The 18,788-nt window shown below is 45.4% G+C and overlaps 1 protein-coding gene across 1 annotated transcript in view; it reads right to left on the bottom strand.

The window, feature by feature from the left end:
- CORO2A (coronin 2A) overlaps positions 1 to 18,788 on the bottom strand; it is a 100,250-nt gene that overhangs the window by 33,222 nt on the left and 48,240 nt on the right. The window contains exon 2 of the mRNA XM_060236982.1: positions 3,119 to 3,319. Within this exon, the coding sequence (XP_060092965.1) occupies positions 3,119 to 3,319 (201 nt within the window). The remainder of the gene's footprint in view (positions 1 to 3,118; positions 3,320 to 18,788) is intronic.

Here is an 18,788-nt window from a genome sequence, read left to right as displayed (position 1 = left end):
GCGCTTTTCCCCCTCCTTCGCCACAAGGGGTCTACAACAGACTTAAACATTTTCTGCTGCAGCATAAAGTGGAATGGAACTGACAGAATATGCAAAAGGCAGTTTTGTCGTTCCCGATCAGGGGAGTGGCCAAACTGTGACACGGAAGTCACACGTGGCTCTTTAACACATACTGTGTATCTCTTGAAGCCTGCCCCGTCAGCCAGCTTGGAGAAGGCATTTCTCTCTTTCAAACACTTTCCCAAGCCAAACCAACCAGCAGCTTGGAGAATGCACTTAAAGTTAAGGTTGCTTTCTTCCCACCTCTCCCTCACCCCATCTATTTGCTTGCCTTCTTGTCTTGTGGCTCTCAAACATCTGATGTTTATTCTATGTAGCTCTTACATTAAGCAAGTTTGGCCACCCCTGTGCCAGATCAATCCCTTCATTCAGTGGATGTCCTACTTTATCAGGCATTCCTTCCATTGGCCAGCCCTATGCTGCAGTATCATCCCTGCTGTATTATTAAACTACCTCTTTACTGTGCCAGATTTTTCATCTATATAACATGTGGCTAACTGACCCACCACCTGTGACTGTTTATGATCAAACTGTATTGTTTTATTGATATGATGTGGTTTAATTGTTATTTATACTGTTTTATGATGTTGTTATCGGCCCTGAAAGCGGCCCCTTGGCGAAGAGTGGTAAAGCAGCAGTATTGCAGTACTGTGGTCTGAACTCTCTGCTCACGACCTGAGTTTGATTCCGGAGGAAGCTGGATTCAGGTAGCCGGCCCAAGGCTGACTCAGCTTTTCATCCTTCCAAGGTCGGTAAAATGAGTACCCAGCTTGCTGGGGGGAAAGCGTAAAAGTCTGGGGAAGGCAATGGCAAACCACTCCGTAAAAAGTCTGCCGTGAAAACACTGTGAAAGCAGTGTCACCCCAGAGTCGGAAACGACTGGTGCTTGCACAGGGGACCTTTTCTTTCCTATCTGCCCTGAGCCCTTTTTGGGATAGGGCGGAATATAAATAGTCTAAATAAATAAATAAAATAAATTCACGAGATAAAGGTAAAGCTGATGCTGTATATGTAGTGGGATAAAACACTTCCACACATTAATTCCACACATTAATCACTCTCTGAGGTGTGGGAACATAAACCCGTCCACAGAGGGACTAATTCACCTCAGGGTCAAGCAACACAGCCCAGGGTGACTCTTATCTGGGAGAACCGGGTTTGATACAAGGAAAAAGACTTATCTTTGGGAGGGGAAAAGCTAGAGATTTACATTATTTTACAAAAATGAAAGCTGGCAATTCAGAGACTCTCCTAAGTTTATTGTTAATAGAGTGATTTTTTTAAGATATAGAGTGATTTTTTAGTCTTTTAAAAAGCGGGTTGGTTGTGATGCCACCAATGATGACAGCATCCCTCCTTGCAAATCCACATCAATGAAGGCATGTGCAGAAGAAAATAAACTGACTCCACAACTGTAAACTGCACAGGGAGAGCAGACGTATGGAAGAACCCCGCCCAAACTGATTCCAGCGCTCGAGGATTGACTCCCAAGAAAATCAGGAGTAAATCAAGTGTGCAGAAAGAGCCCACAGAGTAATGCGCTTCCTCCCTTGAGCATTGAGATCTCAGACTGAAACTTGAACGATATAATCATGTGTTTGAAGTTCAAACACCAAAACATGAAGGTGAGGGGAAGGAAGAATGCAAAATATTATTTGAGTGCATTTTTATCCTTCCCTTCCTCCAAGCAATCAGTATGTTAGACTAGGTTCAGATGATGCTATATTTGTACTGAGAGCTCAGGCACTGTCACATGGTTAGATCTCTCCAGTGTTTTCTTTAGCAGCAGTAAGTAGTTGCAGGGGGTGGGATTGCTGTGGGAGGATGGTTAACCCTTTCCCTTCCACACTCACATGTTGTTTCCCCAGTAGGTACTTCTCCCAGAGTTGTTATGAGTCACTAGAGGGAAGAACACATGGACCCGTCCTTTTTGCTCTGGACCACTTTTGTCAGATTTTGGAAGCCAAGTGGGTTTGTATTTGGATTGGAAACCACCAAGGAAGTCCAGGGTTGCTTCACAGAGGCAGCCAATGGCAAACCACCTCCGCTTACCTCTTGCCTTCAAAACCCTGCAAGGTCACCATAAAGTTGGCTAAGACTTGATGACATTCTTCACAACTACCCAGAAAATGCGGTTCATTGCTAGTTGCTGCTGTCAGGAAAAACAGGATGGGATGGCACAGCCCAATTCACCTCCCCCACCCCCAGCTACTTTGCAAGGCCAGAGAAGACACCAGGAGAGCTAATCATGGATCTCCCACCTAATACATAGTTTTGATCACTAGCTCAGCTACAATTGGCTCCTCCTCCTTATCCAAGAGAAGCTCTATCACGTTCTCGTCTTATGCGTCTGACAATGAGATACAGTGCCAAGGGGATCACAGCGGGAAGAGAAGGAAGTGACTGGCCTATGCTCAATCACCCGTTCTGAAGAATTAAGGGCACTTAAGAAGGGGAAGGGCTATCAGCAGGTTCTGCCCTCCTATTGCAAACCCCCACTTTGCCAACCACAAAGTCAACTGACTCCAAGCACAAAATGGGGTGTGTACTCAGTGGGATGGTGTGGGGAATCAGCAGAGATCGCCACCTGTTTTTTTTTTAAAAAGCACTTAAGGGTTCAAAATTGCATGGCTGGATACAGGCTAACGAGACCTTTTGCCCAGATCTCTGCTTATGGGGGAATGAATTGCTAGATAGATTCCATCAGGGCTTTTTTTTCTTAAACAGGAACGCACCGGAGCGCAGTTCTGGACGGCTTGCTATAAGGGGTGTGGCTTAATATGCAAATGAGTCCCCACTGAGCTTTGTTGTAGAAGCCCAGCAGGAACTAATTTGCATATCAGGGGAAACAATGTAGAGTCAGAGGCATGGCCTAATATGCAAATGAGCTCCTTCTGGGTTTTTTCCTACAAAAAAGGCCCTGGATTCCATTATCGTCGTTTCAAGTCCTAGCTCAGTGCGAAACATGGTCACAAGAAAAAAGGAGTCGTTGAAGGAGCACACATACAGACACTCACACAGACACCCCTTCTGTATCAGAGATTCAAGAGGTACTTACTTGATTTACTGGAATCACAAGGAAGGCCCCTCCACCCGCACACTCTGTCACCACGGCAATGAAATGTGGGTTCACAGCGCAGAAATGGTTGTCATGGACACTCTGGGTGATGGGGACGCAGTCATAGCAGTTCTCCTTGCTGGTGGCCTTGCCGTAAACGTGGCGGAACTTTGAACTGCGATACTGAGGGCACCATGACATCTGCAACGAGGCAAAGGGAAGACAAACGTGAGCCTCATAGCTACCGCCACACCAACATACCCCTGAACAGGTCATAGATGAAAATAGGGAGGGGCTCTTGTGTGGTGTTGGAGGAGACACCATTGACTGACAGACAAGAAAGTGAGTTCTATATCAAATCAAACCTGAATTCTTCCTAGAAGCTGAAATTACCAAACTGAGGTTATTGTATATTGGTCACATAATGAGAAGTCAAGAGTCACTGGGAAAGACAATAATACTAGGAAAAGTCAAAGGCTGTCAGAAAAGAGGCCCAGCTTCAGATAGATTGACTCAGAGGTGTCAAACATGTGGCCCGGGGCCGAATCAGGCCCCTGGAGGGCTCCTATCAGGTCCCTAAGCAACTGGCTGTCATCTGCTTCCTTCTCCCTCTCTCTTGCTTCCTTCTGCATCACAGCTTGCTTTGCCAGGCTTGCTCAATCGCACAGGAACTACAGAGCAAAATCTTTATTTTCTTTGTTGGCTGAGGCTTCTCGCTTGGGGAGGAAGGGAGAGCTTGCTTTGCCAGGCTCTCTCAATCATACATCAGAGCTACTGAGCCAAGCCTCTCTTCCTTCTACTGACTGAGGCTCCTCCCCCTCCTGGTCCCCTGCGGAAGGAAGGAAAGAGCCAGAGCTTCCTTTGCCCAGTTCCCAGGATCCCATGGGAGAGATATGGGAGAGATACAAAGAAAGCACCAATGAGTGCTAATGTTTTAAGCTTTTTTTAAAAAAAAAATCTGTGTTTGTCTGTGTCCTTTATAAAAGTTGTATCTCTCTAATCTTACATAGATACACACATGGCCCAGCCTGACATGGCCTGGCCCAACGGGGTGTCATTTCTGTCAGATCTGCCTGGATTGATTCAGTCATTGAATTGGAGGCCCTCAGTTTGCAAGACCTGAGCAAAGCTGTTAATAACAGGATGTTTTGGAGGCTGTTAATTCTTAGGGTTACCATAAATTGGAAGCCAGCCTGGCGACACATAACACACACATGTGTACATGTAGCCAGCAATGCTCCCTCCAAATCTTGCGAGCAAAAATTCTATTTTGTGAGCTACTGGTATTAAAGTTGTGAGCTACTGCATAAATTAATGTGCTCTGGGGTCATCCTTCCTGAGCTAAGACAAAAACGTGTGAGCTGGAGGCTAAAAATCTGTGAGCCAGCTCACACTAACTCAGCTTAGAGGGAACACTGATAACCAATAACCAAGAGCAAACTAATTTATGCAGGAGCTCACAACTTTAATGCCAGTAGCTCACAAAGTAGAATTTTGGCTCAAAAGACTGCACAGCTTAGAGGGAGTACTGCATGTAACACACCCTATTCCCACATCAATAATCTATGCCGATTCCCTTTCCACCCGATTCTCCTCTCACCCGCTACCTCCCATAATTAAGACTCTACTCTGCCACATTCCTTTAAGAGTACACAAGTCTGACTCGCACTGGCTTCACAGGCTACAAATTGAGTGTAACAGTTTCTTTACTGAACAAACAGAACAAACTTAAGAATGCTTAATCTCACCACAGATCTGATTATACACATTGGGCTGTCTCCACCAACATATTCTGAAGCCTCAACAGCGCTTCAGTTTCCTTCGGGTCTCCCCCATGCCCCACCCCACTGCAGACTTCTCACCCCACCTTGAGAGTGTTCTTGAGGGTTTGCTGACCTACAGTAACAAAACTAGGAGGGGGGTTTCAGCGGATTTCAGTGGGAACTGACGGAAACAACTGCCCCCTCTTAAAAAAAATTTAAGTACCTTTATGTCTTCAGACTAGGGTTGACAATCCTCAGGTGAGGGCAGGGGATCCCATGGTTTGGAGGCCTGCCCCCCACTTCAAGGGCATCAGAAAGTGGGGGGGGGGATGTCTGCCCAGCACGCCATTATTCCCTATGGAGAACAATTCCCACAGGGAATAATGGAAAATTGATATGCAGGAATCTGGGGTTCTGGGGGGGGGGGAGTATTTTTTGACGCAGAGGCTCCAAAATTGCAGCATAGGATCCAATGCCTCTCCTCAAAACACCCTCCATGTTTCAAAATGATTGGACCAGGGGGTACAATTCTATGAGCCCCAAAAGAAGGTGCCCCTATCCTTCATTATTTCCAATGGAGGGAAGGCATTTAAAAGGTATGTAGTCCCTTGAAATTTGACGGCCAGAACTACCTTTGGAGTTCAGTTATGCTTGTCGCAACCTTGCTCCTGGTTGCACCCCCAAAGTCCCCAAATATTTCTTGAATTGGACTTGGCAACCCTACTTCAGACTGGATATAGGCTTCAGATCAGAAACATGTTAAATGAGCATTTACAGAGTGAGACAGAAAAGAAACAAGCACCTTCCAGGGCAAAATCAACAACTGCCCATACAGGGGCCTTCTCTGCTGTGCTCCCCCCCCCTTGTGGAATGGTCTGCCTGAGGAGGTCAGGAAGCCCCCCCCCCCACTCTCCTGACTTCCTACAAACAACACAGAACTGAATTATTCAAGAGGGTTTTTCTGTGCAAACCAAACGGTTTTGTTGTTGTCCAGTAGCACTGTCGACCAAATGGTAGTACTGCACGAAATGATTCACAGTTACTTGGACATATTATTCCGGGCCTGTGGTCTATACAACTGTGTATAGCGGGGTGGCCAAACTTGCTTAACATAAGAACCGCAAAGAATAAATGCCAGATATCTGAGAGCCACGAGACATGAACGTCAGATGTTTGAGAGCCACAAGACAGGAAGGGAGAGAGGCAAATAGATGGGGGAAGGATGAAAGAGAGGTGGAAAGAAAGCTATTTTAACATTAAATGCATTCTACAAGCCGCTGGCTGGCTTGGCTTAGAGAAGTGATTGTAAAGAGACAAATGTCTTCTCCAAGCTGACTGACGGGGTGGTGGGGGTTTTGGGAGCCACACAATATGTGTGAAAGAGCCACATGTTGCTCCCAAGCACCAATTTGGCCACCCCTGGGGTATAGTTTGCTGTAATAACCATATATACACAATACCATCATGCTCAAAAAGGTTCCCTCTCCCCAGGATCACCGTTGGATCAGGATGAGGCATGGATTAATTAGGGACCAGAATCCAAAACGGGAGGGGGGGTGCTACTAAATATGGACACTTTGAGCACATGTACCGAGAGAGACCGAGCAGAGTGAGATAAATCTAAAAATTGAGAACACACAGTCGATCCCTTGACGTCCTTCCTTTTAGATACTGCCATCAACAATTCTGTCACGGATGGGAGTTTTGTTGGCCAAGGTAATGAAGAAGAGGTCAAGATAACCTTGTCCACAAGGAAGGACTGGCCATTTTCACTTACAGAGAAACTTCCCGATGGGCCTCTCACAGGGTTTTTTTTTTTTTTTAAAGCAGAAACTCCTTTGCATATTAGGCCACATCCTCTTATGTAGCCAATCCTCCAAGAGCTTACAGGGCTCTTCTTACAGGGCCTGCTGTAAGCTCCAGGAGGATTGACTACATCAGGGGGGGGTGGCCTAATATGCAAGGGAGTTCCTGCTACAAAAAAGCCCTGGGCCTCTGCCCTCAAGGGCGGCTGGCGGCCAGCAGCAAACATAACTAAGCTCTAGCCACCCTGTCAGAGCTTTGGGAGGTCACTTGGCTAAGACTGTTCACTGGCACTGGTAATTGGTGGCAGTGAATCAATTGTCTTTTCCCACTCTGCTGCCCGTTTTCAGGAGGGAGCAATGGGGGAACTAATGGACACCGTTTGCACCGCTGAGCTGAGTGACCCCTGCAGGACTGGCTCTTTGCACCCTGGGGGCTACTCGGCTGGGCTTGATCCAGGGCCATTTTTAATCCCTGGTCTGCTCCTGCTTGTGCCTGTTTGGTTGAAAATTACATCATAAAAGAAAAACAAAGGGGGGGAATTGTAACTCAAAAACTGGAATTAAGAACCTGAAAGGTTAATATACAGTAAGGGTCAAAAATTAAAAGCAGAACCTAAAGTAAAATCATAACCAAAAATACATGTATTTGTTTGACCTCTGAAGAAGACCATTTCAGGTCAAAACGCATCAGGTAAAGTGGTTTTCCACTGTGGTTGTCTGATTTTACTAAGATAGGAGGCTAATGATGGGCCCATAAATGCTTTTAAACTTTCTATAATAAATACATGTATTTTTGGTTATGATTTTACTTTAGATCCTGCTTTTAATCTTTGGCCCTTACTGTATATTACAGGTTCTTAATTGCAAATACACCATGCAATGTGGTTTAAGTTCCAGGATGAATGTATCAGGGGACGTAAAGGAAGCTACATCTCAAGACATTATGGTGAGGCCTCAGATGGATTCATTCTTTGTTTGCTGGTCTGCACCCCTAACACGCACATGGCCCCTATCTACTTGGAATGTTTTTATCCTGCCTCTCCTCCAAACTTCTCAGGGCTCCGTTCACGGTGCACCATTTTATCCTTACAATAACCCTGTGAGGTAGGTTAGACTGAGAATAATGCCACTGGCCCAAAGTCATCCAGCAATTTTAATGGCAAAAGGATAATAATCGTATAAACCAGTCACAGCAGATCCAAATCACAGAATCAGCAACTAGAATTCCTACTTAGGTAAAGCCAACAACCTCAAAGACCAGGCATAAGAAGAAGAGTTTGATTTATATTTCACCCTTCACTTTGAGTCTCAGAGTGGCTTACAATCTCCTTCCCTTCCTCTTCCCACAACAGACACCTTGTGAGGTAGGTGGGGCTGAAAGGGCTCTGAGAGATCTACTCTTGAGAGAAGAGCTCTGAGAGAACTTGTGATTGGCCCAAGGTTACCCAACTGGCTGCATGGGGAGGAGTGGAGAATCAAACCCAGACCAGTTCCCCAGATTAGAGTCCGCTGCTCTTAACCACTATACCACACTGGCTCTTTCAGAAAGGTTTTCACTAGATGTCTTGAAGTCTAAGAAGAAAGAGTCTAGGAAAGAGAGAAAGTGGCTTTGATTCTTGCGGCCATCATAGTCTCTGATAGCATCCGGAAGCCAGTGGAGACCTTCAAAACTGGTATTATGTGGTCTATGGTGATGTTTCTGGCCAATACTCAGGTAGCTGTGTTCCAAACAGTCTTCAAGGGCAGCCATACAAAGACTTCACTGCAGTAGTCAAGCTTGGAAACTGCTAAGAAATGCAAGGTAGTTGCCCACTCCATACACAGGCACAGTGGGAATATATGTCTTGTTGCTTTAACTGTGTAAGCTTTTTTTAACAAAAGAACAGAGACATATTATGACTTGAAAAGGTCAACGGCACTGCCAGGAAACCACCTAAGGCTAGATTTCAACATCTGTCTTAATTCCTTTTCCAAGTCTCTAGTTATGACTACACCAGGTGATTTCTTTACACAACAAAAAGGAAGTTAACAATCAGATTTCTTGGCCCTAAATAGAAAAGAGACAGTTATCTCTCCATTCAAAGAAAACAGGAAGTTTGCCCAAAGCACAGAAGAAATATTTCCCTGAATTATCTAAGCAACTATTTATCTTCATGCAGTTTAGACTCTGGAGTCCATTAAGCCATCCCTACTGTGTATTATGGACTACATTCCAAAATTCTTGGTTCCATCCTATGTTCCCATCCTTCGTATGTTTAGCCAGAAGCAAGTCCCAATTATTTTGACAGAACTTACTTCCATCGAAGTAAGCATGAATCCTTAACCTTTCCGAGATTGTGGGCATTTTTTTTGGGGGGGGGGGAGTGCAAACACAAAATGGCTCCTGCAAGAGGCGGAGCCAAACCCAAACAGTTGCTGTGGGAGGTGCAGCCAAGCCCTATACCTCCTTTCTCCTTTTGCAAAAGCATCACAGAAGGAGAATAAAAAGAAATGAAGGAAACCCCAGTGAGAGGAAGGGAGAAAGAAAAGAGGGAATAAAAAGAAAAGCCTGAACATGGAAGGGAACGGGGGAATTGTTACCAATCCTCCTGATCCTCCAGGGACTGCAGTTACTATTGCAGCCATGGAAAACCGTTTCATTTGAATGAGGGCAGCCCATAGCAACTCCTGCCTTACAATGACACCACCTGATTTCTGAAATGCTCAGCAGGCACCAGGAGAAGTACTGGCAGGAACCCTGGCATTCATGGCATCCACGGGCACCACATTAGGAAACCTTCCCCAAGAGAGTTGTGGAATTCAGATTTTCAGGCTGGCTAACAAAGATACCGTTGCATACGCAGGCTCCTCCATTCTTCCATTTATTTAAAAGTTAAACGTCATTATTCTGTAGAAACGGCTAACATGATCACCCATCTAGAACTGTAATTATTGCAAGATTTTAGTCCAGTGGCACCTTTGAGACCAATAAAGTTTAATTCCAGGGAGGAGGAGGAAGAGAAGGAAGAGGAAGAAGAGGAGGAGAAGGAAGAGGAGGAGGAAGAGAAGGAAGAAAAAGAGGAGGAAGAAGAGGAGGAGGAAAAAGAGGAGGAGGAGGCGGAAGAAGAGGAGGAGGAGGAAGAGGAGGAGAAGGAAGAGGAAGAAGAGGAGGAGGAGGAAGAGAAGGAAGAAAAAGAGGAGGAAGAAGATGAGGAAGAAGAAGAGGAGGAAAAGGAGGAGGAGGAGGAGAAGGAAGAAGAGGAGGAGGGGAAGAAGAGGAGGAAGAAGAGGAGAAAGAGGAGGAAGAGGAGGAGGAAAAGGAAGAGGAGGAAGAAGCAGCTCTGCCAATTGCATTAGGTGTCCAATATGGATACCTAGGCTAACCTGATCTCGTCACATCTTGGAAGCTAAGCAGGGTCAACCCTGTTTAGTATTTGGAAGGGAGACCACCAAGGGAGTGCAAGGTTGCTACACAGAACCAGGCAATGGCAAACCACCTCTGAATATCACTTATCTTGAAAACCTACAGGGTTGCAAGTTGGCTGCAACTTGGTGCCACTTACAAACATCGCCATGTTTATCCCAATACAGCAAACGGTAGCTCACTGGGGCCATTTTCAGTCCAGAAAATGGCACACGGAAGGAAATTCTAAATACACCCTGGCCTCATGCTGCAGTTCCCAACCAAATCAGATTCTCACGCATACCACTATAAATAAAAAGGAGAAGAACAGAATGCTGGGGGCTCCGCTCATGGGACTTTCTGCATCACACATAGTTGAATTCTCCATCCCTGTAACATTGGAAGAATTACATTTTCCAAACAACAGAAAATCACATCTTTTACTCTTAGCTAGAGCCTTCTTACTTCAAGCTGTTTCAGTATCACACTAAGCTGGGTTCAGCTAGCCAGCTCAAGGTTGACTCAGCCTTCCATCCTTCCGAGGTTGGTAAAATGAGTACCCAGCTTGCTAGGGGGAAAGTGTAGATAACTGGGGAAGGCAACGGCAAACCACCCCATAGAAAACATCGTGATGTGACGTCACAACTGGTGCATGCACAGGGGACTACCTTTACCTTTTTATTCTCATATAATACGGTGGCCAACCTTTGGATTGGACCCTCAGATCTCCCAATCTCCAGACAACAGAGATCAGTTCCCCTGGAGAAAATGGATGTTTTGGAGGATGGACTATACCCACTCTGAGGTCCCTGTCCTCCCCCAAATCTCCAGGAATTTCCCAGCTTGGCATTAACCACCTTACTAAATATCGAAAAAGATTTAGCATCACGCTCCCTGTGTAAAACCAAACTCCCACTGTCTTCCAAAGCAAGTTCCACAGCATTTTTCCCACAGCAGAGATGGAGAAGTACAAGACTCACACCACATGGCACTCATCAAAAATCATGGCTGCTGGCAGCTTTCAAGATTTCCTGAAGTTCAGGCCATGTTTCCATCTTTTCCTGTTATCTCTATGGTTACATTTGGCAGGTCACAGGCAAATAGGAATTTGCATGCTATTCAAGCTATTAGTAAAATGCACCAAGCCATCTCATTCTGAACTCCAAAGCAGATTCTTGCTTCTAAGATGGAATTGCTGGTTTTCTGATTTTCACTGAATACACTTTGAACCCACTTTAAGTTGCTTTATACTCAATCAGACCATTAATCCGTCAAGGTCAGTATTTGCCTACTCAGACTGGCAGCAGCTCTCCCAGGTTTCAGGCAGAGGTCTTTCACATCTCCTACTGCCTGGTGTTTTTAAATGGAGATCCCAGGGTTTGAACGGAGACCTTTTGCCCCCCCAGTTGAAATAAGAGACAGACAAATAGTATTGGGTTTAAACCGGGCCGCTTTATTGAATTCATTAACTTGAGAACTCGGCAGGGACGGAACCTAACCAGACAAGCCCCTGGGGTCACCCACGGACCCCGCCTTGTCCAAAGGGCGAGCAACCCTGCCCCCAGCACAAACCCGCCGTATTCGGGTTGTAGAGGCTCCTCCCCTGTGCCACAGCCCCTCCCCAAATGCTCCTTTCTTGGCTATTTATACATCCCATCATGTGGTCCTGAGATCTTGAGATTGTGCCATTTCTAGCTACAGGCAAAAGGAATGCCATGTCTGAATGTTCTCTTATGTAAAATTTTTCCTGCCCACGGAAAATGGGCACATCAGAGGAAGAATTTCAGCCTATTTCTTGCAAACATTATGGGGTAGTTCATACGAAGCAAGATCCCTTCCCCTTGAAATCAAACCAAACCATGATAAATACTTATGGGACTCCGGAGTCGTCTCCACTTCAGCAAGAGAAAATAAACTTGGGTAATTCCACGTGTAGAAGAATTCCTTCTTCCTCTGCCCTTCTGTATATAACGTGAGACAGGAGAGCAGCCATTATTTAGCAAAGCAGGGATGTCACCTGACAGTACTCTTTCCACAATATTTTAACAGAAAAGCTGCAGCTTGTTGTGCCAACTGAAACTTGGAAGATTTCAGGGTTTTTTAAAGACAGAAAGTGAAACTGCACTCAATGACTGTAGCTCTGCCAATATCTGAGCAGTTCTAACTGCCGCTTCTCGTACAAGTATAGCCCGTTTAGTTACCCAAATGGAAACAAAGAATGACAGTCAAACCAAGTGAAAATTCACTTATTATGGCATCTCAATAATTTGCATCTCTCTTGCACATTTTTGTCCCACCCTTCCTCCAAAGGGGGAGGACTTTATGGTTCCCACATCCCAATTTTATCTTTTTAACAAGCTCTCATCAAGGAGGATCCGGCAAACATGACAAGTCCAGTAAGTTCCATGGACCAATGGGGGTTGTTGAACCCGGAGGGTTTGTCCCAGCTCCCAGTCTGATCCTCTAAACGCTAAATCACCCCAGTTCTCCTTTTTGTCTGATCAGTCAGTGTGGCATTTTCGATTCCTAGCTCAGAATTTCCGGAACCTCTCAAACACATTTTCATTCTCAAGAGTAGGATCGTGGCATGCTAATTATTTGCAAAGATGCCTGAAATCTGAGACCAGGATACCAGATCACTCTTCTGTCAAAACTCGTGTCAAAAGGTTACACCAAGCTTCCCATTATAACCTTTCCCTATTTGACATCTCCCACATTGGGGAAATACATTGCAAGCTCCTTGGAGCAGGGGCCTATCTGTTTCAGCCTACATTAAATCGAGCCTTCATGACTTACATAGAAATATAGAGTTAGAAGAGGACCTCAACAGTGACCTAGTCTGACCTCTGCACAAAGCAGGAACTTCACAATTACTTCCCCTCCACTCTCCCAGTGACTCTATGTGACCCATTAAGCTAAGCACGGGCAATGTAATGTATCAGAAGCATGAAAAATCCCTTGTTTCTTCTACCTGGGGAGGTATCACTTAAGGCAGGGCCGATGCGCAACATGGTCAATTTCCTCACAGCAGCTTGGCCATCAGAACTCAGCTAGTGAATATTTCCCCACTGCGTCATGGAGGTGAGCATGATCAGCTGTTAATGTTTGCAGATCAAACTGCTTTAAAAACTCCGGATGCAAGTACGTTAGCTTTGATTAGTCTGACCATCCAACCCATCAGCCATGGGTGGACAGGGGCTCGTCATATTCCTAGTGGGCCACCATACCAAACCGGCTGGATGGCTTCAGCTCAGCAGGTGCCCAGTCAAGCGGGCATACATTACACTGACCAAACCCACGCCATAATTAATAATAAACCAGGGTGTTTTTTTTTAAGCCACTCACCTTTCATTGATCCGTGACCAGTTCCCAATAGATTAAATAGTTCTTGGAGCTCTGCTGCCACTTTTCATGAAACCAAAAATGTGGAATGATTTCAACAAAAACAAGAATTAGGAACAAATGCATTCAGCAGCTCATGCCAGCTGATTCCCTCGCGTCTAACTCCCTCGCCTGCACCCGTCCAGTGTGAGTACAGAGCAAACAAAACAATGAAATTGGAACCCGAAACCTTGCCTGCTTGGGCGTGGCCTTAGCTGCCTCCTTGTCAGTCAGGTGAATCAGCTCTGTTTACAGACTGTGCATGTTTGCCCATGACCTCCGGGTATCAGTTATCTGCTCTGTTGTTTGACTAACCTGCCCAGAGGCGACAGCCAAGGCTCAGGTATAATTCCAAGGGCTTCCACTTAACGGGGATTTCAGTTCAAGACAGATGCAATGTGGGTCTAGACAGTTTCCTCTGATGCAGACTGCATGCTCAGAGGCAGTTCAAACTCTGACGTGACATAATTCCTTCTCTGTTCTATCCTTGCAAAAAAAAAATTCCTTTCATGGCTGTTTTTTCCTCAAGCAGATTATAATAAACCATGCATGCACCAGCGCTACTGTTAGAAATGCACATTCCTTTAATACACTGTACCAGACAGACAGAGACTTGAAGCTGCCTTGTATCGAATCAGATCACTGGTCCATTGAGGCCAGAACTGTCTAGTCCACTGGTCCCCAACATGGGACCTGCGGGCATCACAGTACCTGCTGAAAACTTTCCTGGTGCCTGCCAAGCGTTTCTAGAAAGAGGGTGGGGCCAGCTGGGGCTTTTGACAAGCAAGGCTTCTGATTGGCCACTGGAGATTTAATTGGCTGTGCTGCCACAGCAAAAGGGGTTTCACTGTACAACAGAAGGTAAGCTGTGGTAGGCATTCTGTGGCCGGCTCTGCCGTCCGCAGCAGCCATTTTGTGGCTGTTCCCACAAATGCTGTTTCTGAAGTCTGGAAACGCCTACTAGCTCAAATGAGTTGGGGATTCTCGGCCTAGTCAAACAGGCAGCAACCCTCCAGAGCAGGGTTCCCAGATCCCCCTGGCCACTGGCAGAAGATGTGGGGTAAGGTTGCCAAATCCAAACTGGGAAACTCCTGGAGATTTGAGGATGGCACCTGGGAATGACAGGGACTTTGGTGGAGTTTAATGCCATAGGGCCCATGCTCCAAAGCATCCATTTCCTCCAGGGGAACGATCTCTGTAGTTCGGAAATGACATAAAATTTCAGGGGATCCCCAGGTCCCTCCCGAAAGCTGGCATCCTTACTCCAGAGCTTCAGTCGTTCGCCTCACTTACTCCCTGATAGTCTTAAATTGAGAAGCTGGGGATTGAACCAGGCACCTTCTGCACACCGAGCAGATGCACTGCTGCTGAGCCATGGCCCCTCCCTCAACATTTATGTCAAAGTTTTCCCTAAGAGTTTGGGGCTCCCCATCCTTATAAAAAGCTCAGCAAGGTGGCCTATTGTAGAACTTGCCATTATCGAGATACTCCTTAATCAGATTCACCACCATGGCTCCAAAGATGGCTCCATCAGGCTTGGAGGGCCCCAAACTGTGCGAATCTGTCAAATAAAACTGTGAGTAGAAGATGATCTTCTTTTGTACTTCTGAGTTCTGATGCGTTCCTCATTCTGAAAGATGATGTCCCAAACCACTCATCATTCAACCACGCAGTTTCCAGCCCACCCTGCTTCATAACTGACCTCCCATCGCCTGGCTCTTTCTACCAAAAGCAGAGCAGACAGGCCTCCTGGAACATGATGGAAGAATCACAGGGGCATCTCTGTAGATTTTAAGAGTGAAGGAACCTCCCTTACATCCCGTAATAACCATAGCAATGTTATCACCACTGCCATCTTTTCTTCGAGCCAGAGGAACTGTACCTTTCTTCGAGCCAGAGGAACTGTACCTTTTTAGGAACTGTCACATTGTGTGCAGAATCAGTCAAGCTGGCCTGAAATACTGGCACTCCTAATCACATATGGGTTGCCAACTCCAGGGTGGAAAATTTCTGGAGTGGTCAGATGCAGGGTGGAGTCCAGGAGTTTGCAGAGAGGAGGGATCTCAGCAGGTCATAATGCTATAGAAGGGGTGGCCAAACTTCAGATGTTTGAGGGAGGGAAGGAACTTTGCGTGCATTCTCCAAGCTGCTGACTGGCTTGGCTTGAAGAAGTGATATAAAGAGAGAAATCCATTCTCCAAGCTGGCTGATAGACTGGTGGAAGCTTTGAGAGCCACGCAATGTGTGTGAAAGAGCCACATGTGGCTCCCGAGTCCAATCTGGCCACCCCCATGCTACAGCTTCCAACCTCCAAAGCAGCCACTTTTTCCCAGGGAACTGATCTTGGTCATCTGGAGATCAGCCATAATTCCAAAAGATTCCAAGAGAGGGGAGGCTGCATATTCAGAGGCACTAAACCTATGAATCCCAGAGTCAGGAGACAACATCAGGGAAAGGCCTTGGCCTCTATGCCCTGTAGTTGGCCGTCCAGAAGAACTGGTTGGCCACTCTCTGAAACACTCTCGACCAGCAGGGCTCTACTTATGTTCTTATGTTAAGAATGCAAAGATTTAGTCCCATGGCGCCACTTTAAAGAACTAACATTTATTCCAGGTATGAGCTTCTGTGAGACACTGCTCACTTCTAAAGATATGTAAGGAAGTCTTTTAAGGTGGCATTGGACTTTTGTTTTATTTTGATACTAAGGACCCTGCCCCCCCCCCCAAAAACGTAATAGCAATCACTTTTCTTTCACTCCACAGCACCAAACAAGATGTGGCAGATCTATATGTTTAAATGCAGATTATGCCCAAATTGCACAGGAAGAGTGGGGTGGGAGGTCTGTTTCAAACAGCAAAATTGGCACAACGGCTGAACCTTCCACCCACCTACAGATTACCTCCCTGACGTCTGTCTCCCCAGGGGTTTTTCTCCTACATGGAGCTAAGGTACAAGGAGTGTTCCAAGCTAGGAGAAAAATGCTTAGACAGAGGAGATGAAGAGAGATAAGTAACTAGGGGGGGTGTTGGAGGGTTTTACATCTCATGCCTTGTGAAATGTCAGACCACTCTACCTACACCCCTGCCCTCACTTTTGGCATGTCTGAGAACAATTTGTGTTTAAAAACACAGGCCTGCTATTTCCATGCCTGCTTTGGCCCCTAGAGACGGGGGATTCCCATTGTTATCTATTCATCAAGTAGATTGACGCAGTCTTCCAATGACTTAATAAAGACTGGGGATCCCTCAACCTTTACAGGTCTTTACTAAATCGAGAAAGTCATTATCACCAATAACCATTACCATAAATCATCTCTCTAACTGGCTCAGTGACATCTGAATTTTACATACACCTCACCAGTACTTCTCGCATCTTAGATCTTTTCCTCATGGGATTTTTTTTCACCTGTTCTGGACCCATATTACTTAGGTTTATCCTTCTGATTTCCACATACAACTCTTTGCCTTTAATTTCCACTTTGAGGTGTGTTTTTCCCCCTCACTCTTTTTAATCTGGTTCTTTTGAGAGCACTTTTACCCTCACGCTTTTCTGGATGCCAGTTTTGAGTTGCCTTTTTCCTCATTCGTAATGTTTCTGTCAGAGTTTTCTTTGTCCTGACCACCTCCCGACTATGGAGTTCAAACCAGTCCCTCTCCTCCCCACCCTGAAGACAAGTGGTTTCTTTTTCTAAGGCACTATAATATCGATACATCGCTAGGGCACTGTAACAACAGGCTTGGCAAGTCCTCTAAATTCCCAGCTGCAAATTGCCCAAGGAAATGCCACTATATATTGTCATGGCTCAGAGATTCCAAAAACAATTAATGTCCCTGGTTTGGTTCAGGAAAACAACATTACTAAAGAAAATCAACACACACCTGAGGAGTTCCTCGTGTCTAGTATAACAGCTAAGAACATGGCTGCCCTGGGAATTCTAATAACTCTGTGAAGTAAATCAAAATTATGCATACGGCAGCCGATGAATAAACTGGAGTATTATTGTTGACCAAATGAATTGTTGCTGTTTGTAACTTAAATTACTGTTGCGGATATTTTAATAATGGTTTATAAAACTGCAATGGATATTAAGAGATTTAATTATTATTGTGATTGCTGTATTATAGTCAGGAGTCATTTTGTAGAAAAAGAGGTGCCAGAGCTCGTTAGCACAACTCATTTGCATCACTCACCTGCATATGCCACACATCCGACATCACCGGAAGGTGCATTAAATTACATCAGCTCTGCATCCATCTTAAAATGCTTCTTGAATTATAGTTGCGACAATAAAACCTTACTCCCTGTCCCAGCATACTTTTTAAATTACTTTCTCCTATGTGGCTACAGTGGCATGAGAAAAATTTCCATCTGTCTGCTTTATATGTTTTGGTTATTTTTCCATTTTTTGTGGGAGGAAATATTAGAGAGTTTGTCAAATTTTAGTGTTCAGAAAAATTCTCACAGGGGGTTTGAACCCCAGAAACAATTATTGGGGGGGGGGGGGGCGGTTTGAGAAAGAGCACAATAAAATTTAGAGATTCTGGAGCCCTGCTCCTGTGAGCTCCCGCCCAAAATGAGGCCTGATTATAGTTATAGTGTTGACTCTGCTTTGGGTATTTTTGGTGCTATTTACTAAGGCTATGAGCTGATGTCATAAAGTTTATGTATGTATTACGTATACAGATAGTGGAACTATGGTCTGCTTTGGCTTGCAGGACTCTCTTCCAGTCACAGTTCAAGTTGCTGATTCTAATCTACAAAACCCTAACAGTTTAGACTCATACACCTGAACCATTGCCTCACTCCTTGATATCAAACACTGATGAAGGACACTTCCTAAGAATACAATCACAGTAATATTTCAAGGTCTTCTCTTTGTTGCTGCAACTGAGGAAGGGCTGAAGAGTTTGTACTTCTTTATTCAATGAGTGATTACATTGTGAAATTCACTGCCAGGGCACATAACGGTGGCCATAAGCACGGATGGCTTTAAAAGCGGATTAGGCAGATTCATGGAGAAATCTATCAACAGCTATTTAGGTCACAGTGACTAAAGGGACCCTTCAAACACAGAGGCAGTAAAATGCTGAATCCCAGCACTGTGAGGCAGAATCAGGGGAAGGCCTTGTCCTCTGCGCTTGATTTCTTTGGCCCTTGGTTTGTTGCTGTGTGATCCAGAATAGCAGACTAGATGGACCACTAGTCTGATCCAACAGGGTCTTCGGATGTTTGTATGCAGCTGCTGGTTCAACACAGGGGGCAAGGGAGCCTCTGTAAGGTGGGTTTCCCTGCTTTTTTATGTCACAGTCCACCACCCTTCACAGTAGTCAGTCAGCGGA

The sequence above is a fragment of the Heteronotia binoei genome, chromosome 4, assembly GCF_032191835.1.
Source record: "Heteronotia binoei isolate CCM8104 ecotype False Entrance Well chromosome 4, APGP_CSIRO_Hbin_v1, whole genome shotgun sequence".
NCBI lineage: Eukaryota > Metazoa > Chordata > Lepidosauria > Squamata > Gekkonidae > Heteronotia > Heteronotia binoei.
The sequence above is the reverse complement of the archived record's forward strand: the minus strand, read 5'-3'. Positions and strand labels throughout refer to the sequence as shown.